We start from the raw sequence: 20851 nt of genomic DNA, 5'->3' as shown, positions 1-20851 counted from the left end.
AAGTCTAAAAGCGATAAAAGAGACAATGACATCCTGCCAAGCGATGGACACAATGAGTAAGAGAAGACCTGTGATAGTCAGGTGTGACTGTCAAAGAAGGTATGAGATTAGCACTCAATCAAGAGGTGGCAACAGATGACGCAACACGGGATGACAGTGATGATGATAATTTGGGTTTGGCTCAATTAATGACAAAAACTGTAAAATCAGACTACTGGCTTGTGATATGTTATCGATCATTATAAAACACATTGCTGTTATGATAATCTCACGCATGTTTGTTAAACAGATAACTGTTTTCATAAACCACAGCAAGTTCAGTCTAGCTGTACACTCAGTACATGCACAGCCATGGAATTTAATTTTTAGTAATTACCACAGAAATTATTTATTTCTCTGTGGCTTTCAATACCATGTGTTCTTTCCTTCAACAGCCGTTTTTAGCATTTTACTCTAAAATGTAGCAGTAGACCAGTGCATTTTAAAGCACTTCTAAAAAGTAGCTCACAGTATAAGAAAGCATTGCAGAGGAAAACTGTTCCCATGGGTCTATTTACACTGTTTTGCCTTATTTCCAGCTGGATTTTGAAATAGTATACCAAATATATGACATCTGCATTGTTTAAAGAGCAACATAAATGTTTCTGCAGAGAAGTACCACTTTTCTGTTTTTATATGAATGTATGAATATATTTCACATTGCACTAGACTGCCCTCTGTGCTGGTATGTTTAGAAGATCTTGAAAAAACATAACTATAATTTACTAGGAAGACTTCATGGCACTTATCTGTTATACAGCATCCATCGATGTGGTGAGCAGAATTTAACATACAGCCAGGTATTTTAAATGTTGCTGTGATTGTAATGACAGCAGATTGAGAACAGAAACAATAATGTATAATAATTAAAATGCACATCAGAGTCTCCCATCTAAGTACATGAGCAGCTGAAAATTACCTTAACTTAGTAAATGACCTATGTGCTACATTATTTCCTAACTTCTATATTTTTTCATATAAAATGTTTTTTCAGCAGAAGTTACCTTTCCTTTTCTAAGTTTAAAGCACTTGGTTGAGGAGCTGTTTTGCATCAAAAACTTTTCATAAAATAATAACAAAAAATGTAAAATAGGTTTACAGATAATCCACGTTGTAAACTTAATAGTGTGGATATTGATGGGGATAACTGGACTATCCTGAGACAATGAGGTCTTCCATCTGTGGTTGTGCATACCTAAACACGTGTGTGTTCCATTACTCCCCAGTAACTCCCACCTTGATGGATATTATTGCTTACTTAACATTGGCATGTGAATATGTGAGCATATAGATGCACATGTTCACTACCTCTTCAGTAGTCTTGGATGTTAATAACTGGAAAAGAAAAGTCTTTACAAATCACCTGCTTGCAGTCTAACAAAACTGGTCTCTGCTACTTTTTCTTATATGTAGCAGGATAACAGATAGTATAGTAGGAGCATTTGGGAATCCCTGTACTTGAGATCAGCTGAAGGTTCTTAAAAGAATTTTTAAATATTAGCATAGGACATACTATTTACTTATGGTAACAAACCTGAAATGTCCTGTTGGCATTAGACTTTGGATTTCTAGGATATAATTCCACACAAAATGGCAGCATACTGAAAACCCACATCATCACAGCTTCTTCTTCTTCAAAAGTGCATAATTTCTGTCTTTGTACAGACAGTTGTGCCCTGACAAGAAAGTATTTTTACATCAGATGCTTTGTTTGTCTCCAAATGTTAGGCTAGTCACCCCATTACATATGCCAGCCCTTACATTTAATAGCATCTGTAGCTCATTGTAATGTTTGGTGGCTTGCTTTAATATGTCACACCTTTTTGTAGTGACTGGTCTGTTATACCATGATGCTCTTCAAATGTGCATCACTGTCATCTTCTGTATTGGATAGTATCTGGTCAGGTATTGGGTTTCTTGAGAACGTATCAGCCAAAATTAGTTGCTTTCCAAGCCCATGGATCACTCTGTCATGGGTACATCTCGGTCTGTTAAGCAACCTCTGTCAACTTTATGATCCTTTGTCCAAATCATGGGAATTTATCATTAGAACCAGTTCTTTGTGGTCAGTCTGGAGTGGAAGCCATAGTGGGTACCTTGAGAACTTTTTGTGTGATGATTCACTTGCGAGGCACCCTTTCTGTATTTGCAAATGTGTTTGTTCTGCATCAGTCAATGTCCCATAGCAAAAGACATCTTAAGGCTTGTCCATCTCTCTGAAGTAAAGCAGCACCTAGACCATAACTAATAGCATCGACATTCATGACTTAGTTTGATTAATTCACTGTAGTTAAGCAATGCAACAGACATTGTCATTTGTTCAACTTTGCTAAAAGCTTAGACTTGAGCATTTTTCTGTGATTAGTGCACATTTTTCTTTAGTAAATGTGTAAGAGGTCATCATACTCTGGCTGATTTGGTACAAACTTTGCCAGGAAATGTTCATGCCTCTAGAGCCTGACGCGAGTCAGTTACACAGGCTGAATCTTTTAGTTTTGCTGTGGTTTTGGTTATGCTTGCATCTGATCTGATTTCACTAGCATTTATACTGTGACACAATTGTTCACTTTTAGGCTTACCAAAAAACACATTTGAATCTATTTTGCTTCAGACCTGAGTTTTTAATGGTTTGCAGCACAGTCTCAAATCTTCTACTATGTGTATGTGTATCAGAACCAAACACAAGCTCATTAACTGTCACAACAATACAGTCTTCTTTGTAGCCAATGTTGCAGCATTGATTCTTGGGTTTTCCTACTGTTCAGACGCCTGCAAACAGCCCACTTTCCAGAGTCTTTGCATTACCTTAGCAGACAGATTTCTGAGGATTGATGTCCGTTCATTCTAGCTATGTAGCCTGATGCACTGCATTTGTGTTCAGAATATTTGCAGTCCATTGGTTAGTTCCTTTTTCCAGAGTGTCTCTTTCTTCCTGTTTAAAAGGTCAATAATTGCTTGAAGTGTGGTAAGTAAATCCCTCATAAAGATTTTCACTTGTTTCATTTGTTCTGATTGGGGCTTCAGCATGATGTCTCTCATTTTCCTACTGTGCTAAATTCTCCACAAACCCCCTCAAATGTAGGGCCAGTGTGCTAGCTACCCACATGGAGCCCATGATTTTGGTTCCCTCTGTAGCTTTGCAGCCCCTTGGTATTTGCAAACATCATATGCTAGCATCCTTCAGAAGAAATGGAAATTCAAAACATCAAGGACTCTGACATTTCCAATAAAGCTCTGGCTCAAGTTTTTAAGTCGACTGGTGACTTAAGTGAGGTGCCTTTGCAGCCCCTGGTCCAGCAACTCCTAGACCCGAACCCTCTGTCATGTTCTCTGGGGAGAGAACCATGGTTTCCAGCTTATGTGCCACTCTTACCATGACACAGACATTGGTCTGGTCTGAAGTCACTCAGCAGGTGACAGCTTCTGACGTTTGGGTTGTGGATCTCAAGAGAGATACCCTGTCTACCTTGGCTACTAAACCTTCACTGAAGTCATGGTCGGATAACCACAACCTCAGGTCATCCCTTTTAAATGGGCACCTAAATCAAACTGAACCATTTCTTTTTTTTTTTTTCCCTTTGTCCTCAGCTACATCTGTTCAGACTAAAGCCAAAGACCTCCTAAAAATAGCCTAGGAATTTGTGCTCTTATTGAAATCCAGGGAGCCCTTCCACACTTCTGCTCCTGAAGCCTCCTCATATAAAAGAAGCAGGGAGGTGGCCTTTCTAGAAGATGCAGATTCCTCAAGCTCAGAAAATGAAGAGGATTTGTCCTTTTCTGGGCACCTTCCATCACAGATGTATTCAGATTATGACTCAGATTATACTCCCCCCCCCACCCCCACCCCCAGGACCTCTCTTTTAGGATACTCTTCATAGATTGAAGGTGACATTCAGCTAGGAAAGCAAACAGTTCTTACAAGATCAGACCCCTTATAGAGAACTGTTGAGTTTGCCTTCTCCCAGGCCACTGGCTATCCCTCCTGTACCCATAGTACTGGATGATGTCTTTAAGACATTTTTTGTACATCCTGATAGTGTACCACCTACTCCTAGGAATCTGGATGGGTTTTACAGAGTGCTTGACTCTCACAAACACTTCTACAAAAATCCCAAGGCTGACCCCTCAGTAGTCTTTATTGAATCCATAAAAGCTGTATGTAAGGGGTCAGACAGATATCACCCACCTAGTGATTGGGAAAGTAGACAGATTTCAGAGAAATGCTTATATCACTGCCATCCTTTCAGTGAGAGCATTTGATTACCAATTCCATATACTACAGTACCTTGAATTTTTACAAGAGTCTGTCTAAGGTGGACTCTATTGCAGATAGATCCTTGTCAAAGGAAGTTCAGGAGACAGTAAGAAAAAGTTTACAAGTCTCCAGACACTCCTTAAAGTATGGTTATGATACCTTGGATGCATCATGCAGAGCAGCTGCCACAGGTTCTGACATCTGCAGACTTACATGGCTCAGGACACAGCCCCTTTTAAATCAGGTCAGGGATGAACTATTTATTAGATGCTCTATTTGACAAATAATTTGTTTTTGGACTGCTGAAAAGGTTTTGGACAAGCTGGATAAGAAAGTAAAGCAAATAAAAACTGTGAAGACATTTTATTTGTCTCTGACACCAAAGTACAATAGGAACTACCCCTCTAAACCTTGACCTTTTCTCCCTAGACAAGAGAAGGGGAGGCCCCCCATCGCAAGAGACCCAGGCAATCTAAGAGATGGCAACCAGAACAATCTCACAAAACAGGGAGCTCCAAAGAGTCCACACAACACAGAGACCAACTGTGATTATGTCCAGCCCCAGTCCCTTATACCTCTGCTCACCCTTCCCTCCATACCTATGGCTGGAAGACTTTCCTTCTTCCTAAAGCAATGGAAAACCCTCACCAGGGGCCAATGGACAAGACTATCACCACAGACATTTCAATGAGCTTTGGGGGTGGGGAGGGGGCTTAGTTTCCATGAAAGTTCAGGGCATCTGGAAACCAGAGCAGAGAAAACTGCATATAAACCAGAAGGAGCTGCTAGCAGTCTACATTTCCATAAAGGCCTTTTAGCAAAATGTAAGCCCAACGACCTTGCAGATTTGGACAGACAATACACAGTGATGTGATACATAAACAAGGAGGGGAACTTTCTCCTACCATTTGTGCAGTCTCATGAGGTAGATTTGGATGCTGGCTCTTTAGTTAAAAACTAAAACTGGCTTTCACAGCATCTTACATTCCAGGTCACAGCAATACCCTGGCAGATTCTCTTACCAGTGAATGGATGCTGAAGAGAGAGGTGTTCCTGGACCTAACTTTACAGTGTGTGTGTGTGTGTGTGTGTGTGTGTGTGTGTGTGTGTGGGGGGGGGGGTCCCTCAATAGACCTGTTAGCCTGTCAGAAAAGCAGATAACTATGAATGTTCTGCTCCAGAACTAAACAGACAGGGAAAGGGAAAATGAATGATTTCTCTTTCAGATGGACAAACCTGTTCCTGAATGCATTCCTACTTTTATAGGTTCATAGGTCTATAGGCATTTAATCGGTTAAGGACCACAGGGCCATTTATAAGCCTAGCCATGAATCTCAAATCTCTGACAACTTCTGGTACCTTTGATAAGTGTAAGCAGGAACTTGGGAGATGAAACATTTACAAGTAGGGCCTGGGAGATGAACCATTTACAAGCTGTCTGTGTCCAGTAGAGACACAGGTGCCAAACCAGGGATGAATTTCCTGTTCCTTATTCAGTTGTCCAAGTTACACTTGAATTGGGTTAGGGAGGAACTCTGCTTCTCATGGATGGGGGGAGCCCGTTCCAGAGAAAGGGTAGTCTCTGGGATACATACATTGCCTTTGATTCCCAGGATACTGATAAAAGTTAGGGCAGACAGACCCAGTATGATCCAAGTAGACCCATTCTGGCCTAGGCAACACTGAGTCTCCCTTCCCTCAACCTTCAGTGAGGGAAGATTCAACAGCCAACCACAGGAAGTAGATCTGTTCATTCAAGCCAAGGGATCTGTATTCCACACCCACCTAGCTACACTAAAATAACCAGCCTGAATGTTTGGGTTTTGACACTAAGAAATGTTGCTTATCCCAAGGACATGCTTTCCATTCTAAAGGAGGCAAGGAAATCCAAAAATAGAAAATCATAAGTGGCAAAATGGAAGAGATTTCCCATTTGGTGTCACAGCAAGAACACCAGCCCTTCTCAAATAGACATCAGTTCAGTCTTGGAGTACATTACAGGCCTGTTTAGAAAGGGACTTTCCAACTCCAGTATTAAAGTACATGTGTCTGTCATCTCAGCTTATCTACACCATTCTCCAGCTAGCTTCTCACCCCCCCCCCACCATGAAACCTTTTCTAAAAGGGGTCATTCACTTAAGACCACCCAGAAGGAATTGTATTCCTGCCTGGGATCTAAATTATGTGTTAAAGAAACTAATCTTGTTTCCCTTTGAACTGGCTACCTGTACCTCTCTAAAGCTGCTCACCTGGAAGACCACTTTCCTTATAGGTATCACATCTGTTGGGAGGGTCTTAGAGCTACAACCCTCATGTGTATAGAACCTTTCACTGCCTTTCACAGGGATGGGGTAACCCTTAGAACAAACCCTTCTTTTATGTTTAAGGTGTTGTCAGAACTTGTCCTAAACCAGGCCATCTACCTGCCAATCTTCATCTTAAAGCCACAGTACAGGGCAGAACAAGTTTTTCTGTTCCTAGATGTGCACAGGCAAGTCAGATACTATCTAGACAGGACACAATCCCCTAATGGAGAAGACCAATTGCTGGTGGCTTTCCCAGAGGGTAAAGAGGGCAGAATTGTCTCCAAACAAACCATTTCCAAGTAGATAGACAACTACATTAAGTTCTGTTACTCTCACCATGAAAAAGGTCTTCTGTCATCGTATTAAAGCCCTCTCCACCAAGCATGGGGCAACTACCATGGCTTTCCTCATAGGAGTCACTTCCCATGCAATCATATGGAGCTCAGTGCAGACCTTTACAAAACACTATAATCTAGGCAATATCTTCAGGGCTAGAGCAGGTTTCACTACTACCACCCTGCAAAGCCTTATTTGCTAGGGTCATACAGATAACCTACCACCCAACTGTTGGCTTTGAGGGTCTTCCCTAGAATCAGTGCTTTTACATTCACTACAATGAGGATAATAAAGTGTCTCACCTACCACAACTGTAGATGTTTGAATAGATTGATTTTGCAGTAGGTACTCTCTCCCTCCAACCCCTCTATCTGCTCGCCATTTTTCTCCCCTTTGCTGGGAGCAAGGACTAGAGGAGTTCTCTGTAGATGGTTCTCTTATCTCCATCATCCCCTCTCTGCCTCCGATGATCTTCCTCTTTCTCACTCAAATGCACGCAACTATGGAGGTCAGACTGTCCTCAGGCATCAGACTGTTTGTTCATTGCTTAGAAGTACCTAAGGATAGCACTGATGGATGCCCTTCATATACCCTGACGCCCAGACATCTGTCTTTTGATGTTGGTTGGCTAGAGATAATGCAAACACTCTGGAAATTGGGCATGTTGTGGGCGTCTGCTTTGCAGGAAGAATGAAGATCTACAATTATGGTAAATGGGATACAACTGTACTTTCTTGTATGTTCAACAGATTGCTAATTTTAAACTGGAATACACCTGTTGCTGAAATAGCAGTCTTTTGAAATGATACCTCCCAGTCAGAGTAATCTAAGTCATTAGCTTTTGACTGTCTGTCGGTTCCTCTAGGAATATTTGTCACAACCCACCTGAAGTATATAATGGTGAGAGCACTTTGGTTTAGGGTAGGAAGAAGGGACCTCTCATGACTGCATCCTTAAACTTTTTAAATCAACATATGTTGTCATTGCTGTAGGTTCAGGCACACTTTCAGTCACACTAAGTGCTATCCTAATCAATGGAACAGAAACATAAAGCGTTGAATGAACCTCAGATGTCCTGTGTTCAGCTAGCTGCACAGGTAGTGCAGGGTCTGGGTATGGGAGAATGGGAGTCAGGGGTTGACTGCAACTCACTTATCGGGGGGGGGGCAGCTTGTTTCACTGCACTGGCAGCACCTGTAAGAGTGCAGGCACATGAGTGGCAGCATGATGAGCAATGCTTTCTTGTGCTGCAAGTTGTGTTCACTTGGCCTGAAGACTGTGCATGTATGGAAGCATGTGTGCACCTCCCAAGTCAACTATAGCAAATTTCCCATGCTGCTGTAGGGGTGAGGAAACAGCAGCCAGCAGGATCTACAGACAGGCCTACTCTATAACATCCAACTTGCCTTCAGTTATGAACAAGTAGGAAGGAAGACTGCTAGCCTGATTTAAGATCAACTGGACCAAATAGGTGGTTTTAGAATTCTGCAAGGTAGATGTAGCAGTATAACTCTGTTTTATATGGGAATAAGGTTTTAATGCATTTCCCTACTTCATAGGCACTGGGCCAGTGGTGAAGATTAAGTCATGCTGCTTATCTTGAGTGTAGAGAGGAACAGACACAGTGTTGTCATTAGCTATGATGGAGTTATAGCAATTGTAAGGCATGGTGGTATTTGTGTAAGGGTGCACATTCCATGCCATGCAAAATTTCAAGTTAACTGGGGGACCAATGTGTCAAAAAAAATCACAACAATGAGGTGACAAGCATACAAGAAATTATACCAAAGATTTCAGAAAATGAAAATAAATATGCAATGGAGAATTCTGAGGTATCTAAGGAAGAATTTGCTACATGCAGGTGCTGCAACAAGGTAATAGCCTCAGTTTCAAAAAAGAAAAAAAAAACGTAAGATTAATAGACAAATGAAAAGGGGTACAAGAAGGAATTGGTATAACATGAATTTTTTACATCCAGCTGGTACTGCAGTTACAGAAGGGTGAGCTGAATTATCACTTGCAGAAGATATTTATCACAAATCAAAATCTGATCAGATACAACCCTCTAACTCACATATGGAACATTATATACGCCTGATGGAGGGTATATGAATCAGCGAAACAGGACAAAATATGGATCTGGAAAGATAATGACCTCTCTGAAAATGTTGATTATTTTGATCAAAAAGGCATCTTCTGTAGATGATCCCCAAAGAAACTCCAAAAGGGAAATACTCAAAGTACATCTACTAGCTAGATTGTTTGAGGAACCTTGAAGAAAACAACTTATACAAGATACACTAATATGCATATGAATGTCTTTATCTCCTTTGGCCCATAATTTAGTAAAAACAGTGGAAAGTTCATTCCAAGGACATTAAGTCTTTGTTTCTGTAAGATACAGAGCTATCACTTTACAATTGTGTCTGTCTTTCTCCTGACGCAAGATGTAAGGCCAATTGTGGAAACTCATGAAATGCTTTTGTAGTTGGCAAATGCAACCTTTACTGGTATAACAAAATGGAGGACATCATTGTTGAGCTAGGAAGGATAATCTCACAGGTTAACCTTGTTGCTTTCTACTGGCTTGATGGAGTATAATAATGTAACTGGAGTGCCTGCCATGCTGATGATTTTGTATGGGGTGTCTCATAAAACTTTGCCACTATACTCATTCATTATTTTGAGGCTACCTTTCTTTGGTGGAAACAATTAGTTCTATAAACCCTGTCAGAAAAAAACAGGCTTTTCAGTGGAATAAAATAAATTATTCTAAATCAGAATTCACAGTATCCTGTGGCCACCTACCAAAATAGTTAACAAACTGCCTTACTAAAAAGGGGTTACTTTCTTTGGCTTCCCTAGGCATTTGAAGAAGAAACACAGTATGTTGACTTTTAAGTCATTGTGTAAAATATTATCTAAGGTGAGGGAGATTGTTAAATCTGCAGTTACTTCTTTTGTTTGGGACAATGAAAAGCTATAAACTGATAACTAAATACTGCAGTTTAAGGGCCTGCGTTATCTAACTGGATTATTCAAACTGTCTTCAAGAGTTTGGGAATGTTTATTAATGCGTAGAGTGGTTTATTAGAAGACTGATGGTGAAGAAGATAGACAGATTTACCATCTTTAAAAATCAGCACATCAAGGATATCATCAGCAAGCTCAGGGCGTTTAAACTTCAGCAAAAAGATTTTGTTTGAAAAGGATAATGTGGGTAGTTTAAAGAGTGATGGGAGGTTACAAATTGGTGTACTAGAATTTAACCCCTTAACTCTCTCTGGCTGTCTCTCTCAGATCCTGACAAATATGGATGGACAATTTCCTACAGTTTCTCTTGCCAGTTTGGTTGATATGGGCATCCTGATACAGTGTAGCAACTGCCTCATGTACCCAGACAACCTTGTACTACTACCACCTAAGAACACAATTTGTGAGAGATGCAATTACATTAAAAACCAAGAGTCTATGCTCTATCCCTCACAAGCCAGTATAGCTGGCATTGAGAAGGTTGTCAACACAAACACCACACGTCAAACGCCACCCACACCTACACAACGCACACCCACATATGCGGAGGTCCTCAGCAAAAACATACCCAAACAAAAGAGACCTCCAAGGCAAAAACACACACAAACTCCACTGCCCACCACACCACATACCACACATAGTCCACACATCTGTGTCTCACAGCCACTAAGGCCTAAACATAAACCCAACATATTAGTCATAGGAGGCGCTATTGTGAGTCACACAGATGTGCCCCTCACCAGGCTGGATAAGGAGAAAGTCACAGTTGTTTGTCAGGTGACAGAATCCACCATATCACCCATGCACTCAAGTCTCTCAAGAACAGGTACTGTTATGACTCTGTCATAGTCCATGTTGGCGTGAATCACTTGAGACGTACCTCCCTGGACTTTATTAAGAGAGACATGATCAAGCTAGCTGAATATGTGTCCCAAGCAGGTATGTTTCTAGCCTTAAGTAGCATTCTGCCATCACCCAGAATGATGCCTCAATACAAACAGAAAATGATTGACTTTAACAATTGGCTTAGTTTTTGGTGTGATTCCAAGGGGATCCATTACCTGACAGCCTGGGAAGACATGATCGACAGACCACGATGCTTTGCCAGAGATGGCCTGCATCTGTCTCCCTTGGGCTTCAGGCTTCTGGCAGAGGCTCTTGCCTCCCCCATAGTGCCATTTTTAGGCAATGCCATGAGGTCAAAACTACAAACATGAAAATTTCATCAAAATGCAAATTAAAGGTCATGCTGCTAAATGCTAGGAGACTAAACATGAAACAACACTCATTGAAAACATTCTTAATCCTGGAAGATGCTGACATTTGTACAGTCACAGAAACCTGGTTAAAGCTGTGGAGAGCACCACAGCCATACCAGGTTATGCATCCTATTACACACTCAGGCTACAAACTGTGGGCAACAAAGAAAAAGGAGGTGGAGTTGCAGTATATATTAAAGATATATATAACTCCAGGCTGGTCAAACAGTATGATGCACAGGAGACACTCCAGGTGCAGTTAACCATTGACAAGACCCCTATTCAAATCATAGCTAGCTACAGACCCCCAACGTTGACTCAAGATGCCCACTCCACCTATCTGGACCTCCTCGACTCTATCAAGACTCAATCCTTTACCCTGATTGTGGGTGACTTTAACTATCCAACCACAGATTGGAAGAACTACTCATGCCAAAACACAAATGCCCAGAGATTCCTTGATTTCATCAATGGAAATGCCTTGGACCAGCTGGTTGATACCTCCATAAGAGGGATAATATCTTGGACTTGATATTAATCAACATGAGTAACCACTGCAGCATCCCTACAGTGTCATCCTCCCTGGTAAGATCTGACCACAAAGTGGTCACTTTCAAACTCACCATTCCCCTTCCCCCCAGCTAGGGTCAAACAAAAAAACTTCTCCAAAGCTGATTACAACCTCGTGAGAGAATGTATAAACAGCTTCACAGCCCCCTCCTCCTCCATAGGAAATGGCACATATGTCCAAACCTACTCCAAAGTACTATACGAGCATTTATATAGCTGCATGGACTCAGGAATACCCGACAGGACAAAATCCTTCTTCTCAAGGAAGAGTAAACCTATCTGGTGGACATCTACAATAAATAAACTCGATAATAAAAGGAAAAAATTGCTGTCCAGGACCAAGAAGAAGCAGGTGTCTAATTAGAAGCAATCTCTCCTTATCCTGAACAAGCAAATAAGCGCACTAGTGAAATCCTCCAAAGCAAACTTCAAGTCCAAACTGCCCCCAGTCTACTAAAGACAATCATAAGGCCTTCTTCACATATGTCCGCAATCTCAAAGGAAGCACTCAGATCTGCTCAGAAATGGTGGTCAAGGACACCACGGGTTACTATTGCATGAACAAACTTTTCAAAGTTCGAATGTCATATGGTCGACACCATATGATCGAACTTTGAAAAGTTCGATGGTTAAATGTAATGGCTCTGTACTGTGCAGAATGGGAGAATTTCCCTTTTCTGCACTGAAGTGCGATCTTGGAGTTGGTATATTTAAGTAGGGGTGGTGTGGGGGGTGCAGGGGGCCTTGCCCCCCTGCTCGGAGCGTTACGTTTTATTTATTTTTTTTTATGTTTTATTATATATCCGAAGTTTCAAACTTTGATCATATGTTGTTGAACATATGGGATTTGAAGTTTTGAAACTTCGAATATATAATATAGACCCAGACACCACATACATAACACATACTCCTAGCATTAAACTTACCCAATATACTCTGTTATCCCTCTTGTTTCCCTTGATGTGAGAGTACTGTAACCTTTTCATTCCTCTTCATCTCCTCTTGTTGTTTAACATAAGAAGTGGTGACATTGTCTATGAAAGGGGATCACGGCTTTTCTCTTCTGTCCCTGTGTTTTCCCACCATGTACATTCCCATAGACATCCATAAGACATACCAATCAACTTTATACTGCAAGAAGTCTGGGGAAAACCTTAAATAGTGGTTATATTCATAAAATAGCAGGGAGTATTCTAAGAACCAAACCAACACGAGAATGGAGAAAAGAGATTTTGCCAATAGGGATGTCTGTGGTCAGGGATACAGATAATAGGTAAGAGGGGGCTGAAATTTATTGGAGAAATTTGGCTAAGGAACCAAGGTATTGGGAGCAAATAACTAGAAAGAGAAAGGTAACAGAATGGGAAGAGGCCAAAAATGTATTTGGACTGCAGGTTAGAGATTGCCTTCCCTATCAAGGATTGGTGTCAGAGTATAGGCAAAGAGAAAGAAATAGGGGGCTCCTAAATGAAAGACCAGCACTGGCAGAGCTTCTAATAGACTCTCAAAAAGAAGCTGCCATTAAAAAAGGAATAATTAGTAAAGCATAAAAAATATTGCATGATAATTATAAGAATCAGTCAGAGGAGCTTAGAAAGGATTGGGAAGAGAGATTGGATAAGCAATTCACAAAAGGATCTTTGCTTAGAAGTGTTTACATAGGTATTTTTATACCCCAAGTCGACCCCAAAGAATTTTTCCTCAGGTGGATAGCAAATGTTGGAGATGTGAAGGGCAAGAAAGAGGTGGTTTTGAACATATCTTTTGGGAGTGTAATGAGCTGGCAGACTTTTGGGATTCACTGCAGACCGCTCTGTTGGAAATGCTGGGTGAGCAGATTGGACTGTCTGGTGAGATTATTTTTTTGAGTTATGCTGCAGAATTGGAATTGCCTAGACTTAGTAAAGCCTTGCTGAGTTTAATTATGGTGGCTGCCAAAAAAGCAGTTATTAGAAAATGGAAAGTCTAGACCAACTTTATTAGAAATAGTGACTATAGTAACAGAGATAAAACAACTGGAATTAGGATCTTTAGAAAAGGGAAGGAACAAACTACATAGGAAAAATGAGAATTGTGGAAACAATATATGGAGAGCAGGAATGAGGTTTAAGAGGCAGGATTTGAATGAGCCATATAATACTTAACTGACAATGACTGGATGGTTTATAAGCAATGTATAATGTTTACAACTACAGTTGTTTCAATGATGTATGTGATGTTAACTGCAATTAAAGTGATATCATTTTGTATGTTTTTCATTTATATAAATGTAGGATTGCCTTTGTCATACGTGTAAATTTAATAAAGAGGTTGGGAAAAACACCCTTAAATAATGGGAGGACAAAAGCCCCAAAAATATATACACAGATTTTTAACATTGTTCTTGTGAACTTAGAAAGTTGCTAGAATAACAGGACTTATGTTAGCATGCATTTTCTTAAGGATATGAAATGTAAAACTGAAATGTATATCATTGTTTAGTGACATCAGTCCTCTGTCATTTGTCAGAAAACCACAAATTTTATGAAGTTCAGTGTATGTCTGTGAGTGGCATAACCCTCAAAGGTCCAGATTTTTTAACATAGTTCTTCTATGTAATCTCCACTGTCCTGTAAGGATTCTATAATGGATTATACAATTTGGGCATGCATACCCAATCCTCTTCCCTGAGACAGGCGTATATGCCTTGCCTTATCACTGCTATGTACTGCCATGCAGGTCCACCAGTGCATGGGTTCCTAATCAAATCCTGTTTGCCTAGCTCATAGTCAAGGCTTTGTCCATGTAGACAACAGATATGACAGGAAACCATAATAATTGACAACTAATATGGCAGAGTTCTGTTCTGGTAATGACAGTGGGCAGTAACATACATACATACCATCCTGGTTTCTCTGTAACATTTAGTTGTCTTCCTGTTGAATTGCACTGATTGTCCCTACTTATAGATTCATAGGTGTTTACTAGGCTAATGACCACAAGGGCCTTTTTAAGCCTAGCCATGCATCCCAAATCTCTGACAAGTTTTCATACCCTTGATAAATGTAAGCATGGGCCTGGGAGATGAACCATCTACAGGTTACCTCTGTCCATTAGAGACATGTGTCAAACCAGGGATGACTTTCTGGTTTTCCATCCAATTGTCCAAGTTGCACTTGAATTGAGTTAGGAAGGAACTCTGCTTCACATGGATGGGGAGCCTGTTCCATAGACGGAGTAGTCTCTGGGATACATAACTATCTCTCCAGCAGGTCCTATTTATATCACAGGCAAGGTTTAAGTCTTTAGAATGGATAATTCTGGTAATGTTTGTTTTGTGGATATGCAAGAGGTCCATCAGAGTGGGGTTTGTATGCCAGGCATAGATCTCCCCTCAAAACCCTGTAGGAGACAGAATTCAGAGATAAGGCCTTGAGGTGGTCTGCATAGGACACATTACTTATGCCCTGTATTCTTTTAGTGAGGAACCTCTGTGGATGTTCCAGTTGTTGGATATGCATCGTTAGGTACATACCAAAGAGTGCATTGTACTCAATAATAGGTCTGATGAATGCCGAATACAGTGGAACAATGACTTCCTTGGACTTAGATGCCATACCTTTGTTTATATGTTGCACAACACAGAATAATTTCCTCACCACTGTTGACACATGATGATCAAAGACTAGCTTACTATCTATGTGTGCCCCTAAGTCTCTGACTGCTGAGTCAACTCTAAGGGGTGTGTTGTCAATATGATAGTTACCAGGGGTGGATGACTTCCCAAAGGATACTATTATGCATTTCTTGGCATTTAGTTTTATTCCATGGCTCTAACACCAGTTGTTTCTCTGTGTCAGCCCCTCCTGGAGAACATTTGTGTCAGTGTGAGATTCAATGACAGCTCCTAATTTGCAGTCATCTGCAAATTTAGTCAGCCAGAGACTGAAAAGTAAATGCTAAAAAGGAGCTGTCCAAGGACTGATCCCTGAGGGACTCCACTTTTGACTGGCCTCTTTGTACAGTTGGGCTCCCCAATTGTCAAATTGACAAACCTTCCTGGGTCCTCTTTGAGCCAGTTGGCTATCCATCGGGTGACATACGGGTTTGTACTTAATCTCTTGAGTTTGTCAGCAATGCCCAAGTGGGGTGTTGTGTCAAATGCCTTGGGCAGGTCAAGGTATGCAGTGTGAATGATTATGGCCTCATCCATTGCTTTGGTGACCTTCTCGAAGAAGTCCACCACGTTGAGTAGTCATGATCTTCTCTTGACAAAACCAAATTGTGTTGGGTCTAGTATCTGGAGGTTTTTTATATCTCTGTTGATCCTCTCCATGATAATTCTTTCCATGATTTTACATATAAGACTAGTGAGACTTATGGGTCTGTAGTTTCAAGGGTCTGTAGATGGTCCACTTGTGCAGAGAAATGACTGTTGCCTTTCTACATTCATGAGGCATGAAGCCTGTTTGGAGACTACAGTTAAATAGTAATTCCAGAGGCCCTGATAGGTCATGTTTCATGCTGTTTATAAGGCATCAAGGGATATTGTCTGGGCCCATTGATGCAGTGTTCTTGGTCTTAGAGAGAGCATTAAGGACCTGTTCCCCAGTGGTAGTAGGGAGAGTTATATCATAGGATCATAGGATCATAGGATCATAGGAGGTTACTAGGCTAATGGCCCTTGGACCCTTACAAGCCTAGACAAGAGTTTATCCGCAAAAAAAAACATCAGTCAGCACCTGTCGCCCCTGTCAATGAGTGACAAATATGGAACCCCTGGGACAAATTTGTGGTTTCCCATCCACTCATCAAGGTTGTGCTTGAAGAGGGTCAGCGAGGTAGGTTTGACATGTATGGGAAGTTTATTCCAGAGACGAGAGAGCCTCTGGGAGACAAACCCATCTCTCTTGATGATATTTCCTGAGGGAAAGTTGACGGTGAGAGAGGAGTAAAGTTGGAGCTGAATTTATCAGCCAAGAGGTTTGCTGTATCTTCTGGCTCAGTATAGGTGGCTCCATTTACAACGAGCTTTGCACACAATTGTGTATTGCCTTTGAGGTTGTAGACATAGCTAAATAATGCTTTGTGGTTGTCCTTGGCCTGGGAGGCCAAATTAACTGAAATTTGGCTTTGGTACACTTTATTTGTCCTCTGAGATGTTTGTTTAGTTTGATGAGATTGCTTTTATCCTGCTGGGTGCTGCACCTCCTAATTTTTACCATGATTTTCTTCCTCCTGTTATACAGCCGATCGATTTTTTACTTAATTCCCTTGATCAAGGTTACTAGTGCCATCATGGTTAGCAGAGACAGCTATGCACTGGTTCACAGCTTTGACCGGTCACCAAGTTTTCTGGTAAATTGTAAGATGATATAGATATAAACTGCATTAGCTCTTCTCATGCTTTGTAACCTGTGTCTTTTATGGAAAGAAGCCCAAGCTTGCTGTGCATACAGTGTTTATTTTCAGCTGATTTCTCTTACTCAAGTTGTATTACCTGAAGCCTGCATAAAGCCTACAGACATATGTCACTATGAAGTTTTTGCAGTAAACTGACATACCTGATCAAGTCGTAAAAGCTTGACTATCATATGACAACAGATACATCAAATACATTTAAAAACTATAATAACATTGTGTAAGTTACTTGGGAAACTGAGCAGCATAGCTTAATGTATATAGTAATGTGCTGTCAGTTTGATAGCTAATAGAAGAAACATGTACTTAAAGTAAATTGTTTAGTAATTTGAGGAAAGGGAATAAGGAAGCAAGATGGTTGTGTACATACTCCAGATCTTCTTCACAGCTTAGTTCTGGCTTTAATTTTCTGCTTGAATTTTGGCCTTTTTCCTGACTGTTTTATTCTCAGACTAAGTATGTATAATTAAACCATGACCAAGGTTTAGCATACAGTTGTTGATTAATCTGATTTCAGTATACTTTTCTGTGGAGGATAATGCAGTAACTTGTATTTAAAGCTTTATAGTACATAATAATTCATATTTTGATTCATATTTTGTGGTTTTTGTTCTTTATTTTCCTTTCCTGAACACATCTGGTGACAAATTGAACTATCCCAGTATGTATTTCACTTCCTGGGGAAGCTTTTAAAATGAAGGCTAATGATTACTTGTATTGCTACAGCACATAATACAAGCTTTTGATTGGTTTTCTTTGCAGCTGCTGAGTTCCGGCCAGCGGCAGCTGATCTTGTGTGAGACCCTCATCGAGACAGTATATGGAGACAAAGGGCAGATCATTAAATCAAAAGAACGTAAGGTGTTCCTGCTCAGCGATATGGTCATCTGTGCCAACATTAACATCAAGTAAGGAAAATGGCCTAGTTTGTCACTGAAAGTATAATAAAAAAAACTTCTGCCACTCTAAATGGATCCTTTTACTTTGCAAATGCAAGCCTGTTGGAACAGTGACTTGTTTTGTTAAGTATGCCATTAGTCTTAGGCTTCTGTGTATCTTGGTATGGTTTTGTTGCTCAGGCTTTTGTTAATTCTTCTACACTTAGCCCTCCTAGAGTTTTGTGGTGGCTTGTAAAATATTAATGCATGCACTACATTTTATTTTTTTTCATCTCTGGCATTTTATGACTGAAAAGAATTATGCAATATGTACTCAGGATCTAAAACAGTTTAAATGATACATAAACTGCTAGTTTCTGGGCTACCAGAATCATGTTAGTACATTGGTATTAGTACTACCAGTAAAGCTAGACCACTATTCAGAAGAATGAGAACTTCTTCTTTCAGCTATTTGTCTTTTCTTCTGTACTGACTGGGAACAGCAGCTACTGCAGTAAAGTACTCATGAAGACGGCCCATCTTCCATTGTCAGGCAGTCTGCATCAAGCTAAACTCTTTTCCTCCAATGACAGCACCTACCCAGGTCTCTGTACACTGTCAATGCCCTAGATGACTACTGTCTTACATTTTCCTTTACAGTGTGGACATTTGGGGAGATGAAGACTAAAGGTATTTTGAGGTGTGTGCCAGCATGAATCGTGACTTGATAAAACTTAACATTATATATAGATATATCAGCATAAGAATATATGAAACGTAATTCAATGAACTGTTAAGGTCATGCAGCTGTTTTACAGCATTCTACAGTGGTATAGTGACATATTGACAGGAAGGGAAGCAGTGTAGACAAAGAACAGTATCTGCATATTATTTTCTGAACATTATCCCTGAAACAAAAGAGGAATGAGCAGGAAAGGTAAAGTTTAATGGTATTGCTCAAGAAAAGAGTAAGTCCTGTCTTGAATATAGTAGTAGCTCTGGGTGATATGGCTTTACAAAATGAATATTATGAAACATGAGGATGAGGTCATAAGTGATCTAGCACATGTAAAAGTTCTCACCAAGAGAGACCGATAGAAATAAACATGTACACACTAGCGCAAAGAAGCAGTAAGATTACGTCGTTCACATAGATTTAAACAGCAAAATTTAGGTCAGTTGAGGCTTTCTGTTTAGCAAAGCGAATGAAAGAGAAACAGAGCATAAACATAAAATATGTTTAAATAATGGATAATGAAAAGAAGGCCTTCAGCTGCACATATTAAACAACACACTTCGGGTAAAGACAGATCACCTCTCATCATTCCAAATATTGGTATTTGCTAAAGAACAAGATCTGCTTCTTTTGGTGTTTCACATTTCAGAAAAACATTCATGTGCTTTACTGTAAGCAGATCCAAAATTAGGTGAACATAATGTTCTATACCCTGCATTTCAGCCCCCAGTCATTTTTTATGACTGGAAAACTTGAAGAATGAAACCAGTCTTTCTTTCTTTTTTGTTACACTGTAGGAATGTGTACAGTTTTATAAAACAATAATATGCCACAGGTAATAGAAACCTAGTGAAGCGAACATGTTGGATGCAAGGCAGAGGGTGGAAATGCTATCTCGTTAAATGTGAGTTCAGTAGTAGGGACGTTCCAGAAAAAATGGCTGAAGGAAAGTGTTATTCAGTATGTAGAGGACACCTGAAAAGAGGAATCCGTAATCTGCATCAAAGGGATTTGCTATTAGAAAGGCTTCTAGTATGTAAGACTGACAGGCAAAACTCCAGGCAGCTGCAGATTGACTGTAAAATTTAAAAATAATTTAAAAATATTAATTTCACAGAAAATGGCCCCAATGAAATAGCATTGAAAGCTGCATTTTATCTAACTACTGAATGACTGATTGCGTGATTGATTGTCAACTGAGTAGGTGGTTGAGTCCTAGGACCTTTTTAAGCCAGAACAAAGACACAACAACAATTTAGTAATATAGAGGTGCCTAGTAAACTGCTGAGTAATACAATCATTTTAGGGAATAACAAAGTATGACCGAGTTTTGAATAAACTCATAAGCAGTTTTTAATATACAGGTAAACCTTGAAGCATACAAGTGAAGACAGAAAGTTAAGATTTGTAGTGATGCTTAGAGAAAAGTAACAGAAATCTTAAAAAAGAAACACTTTTACATATGTACACTTTCGTTATCTGTAGCTGAATGATGACAATTAACTTGGTACTGTCCTCTTTATGTTTACTGCAGTAAGGTGCAAACTGATACCTTCATGCTAAACAGTGAATGCCATGACCTTGTCCATGAAACAAGTGCATTAGTATGAGCTGTTTAGATATGTGACAAACTCCTGTTTGAATTTAGTTGTTGTTGTTTGTCTTTCAGCTTCTTCCGGGTAAGGGGTCGCCACAGCAGAACTCCGGTCCGCTAATGATTGGCAGTATATTTTTTTATGAAACACCGAGGTGCCAGCTCGATGCCCAACCTTCAACGAAGGCACGCCCATTTACGCACGCATGTCTTTTGAAAGCTACCCAACCGCGGGGAGGACATGCGGACTCCACACAAAAGGCACTCCCAAGCCACGCCAAGAATCGAACGGGAGAATCCTGTTTGAATTTGCACCTTCTACACAACTTACAAAATTTACAGACTACACTAAATCCTGTTTGAATTTAGTGTAGCCTGTAAATTTTGTAAGTTGTGTAGAAGGTGCTTCCATTTGTCCAGCACAAACTTGCTAAATCTCCTTATA

The 20851-nt window shown here is 40.2% G+C and overlaps 1 protein-coding gene across 6 annotated transcripts in view; it reads left to right on the top strand.

Moving 5' to 3' along the window:
* ARHGEF10L (Rho guanine nucleotide exchange factor 10 like) overlaps positions 1–20851 on the top strand; it is a 3087848-nt gene that overhangs the window by 1801309 nt on the left and 1265688 nt on the right. For all 6 annotated transcript variants that reach the window (XM_044061816.1, XM_044061815.1, XM_044061819.1 and 3 more), the window contains one exon: positions 17961–18106. In XM_044061816.1, the coding sequence (XP_043917751.1) occupies positions 17961–18106 (146 nt within the window). The remainder of the gene's footprint in view (positions 1–17960; positions 18107–20851) is intronic.

The sequence above is a fragment of the Protopterus annectens genome, chromosome 2.part0, assembly GCF_019279795.1.
Source record: "Protopterus annectens isolate FY-2018-M chromosome 2.part0, PAN1.0, whole genome shotgun sequence".
NCBI classification, from domain to species: Eukaryota; Metazoa; Chordata; order Ceratodontiformes; family Protopteridae; genus Protopterus; species Protopterus annectens.
The sequence above is the reverse complement of the archived record's forward strand: the minus strand, read 5'-3'. Positions and strand labels throughout refer to the sequence as shown.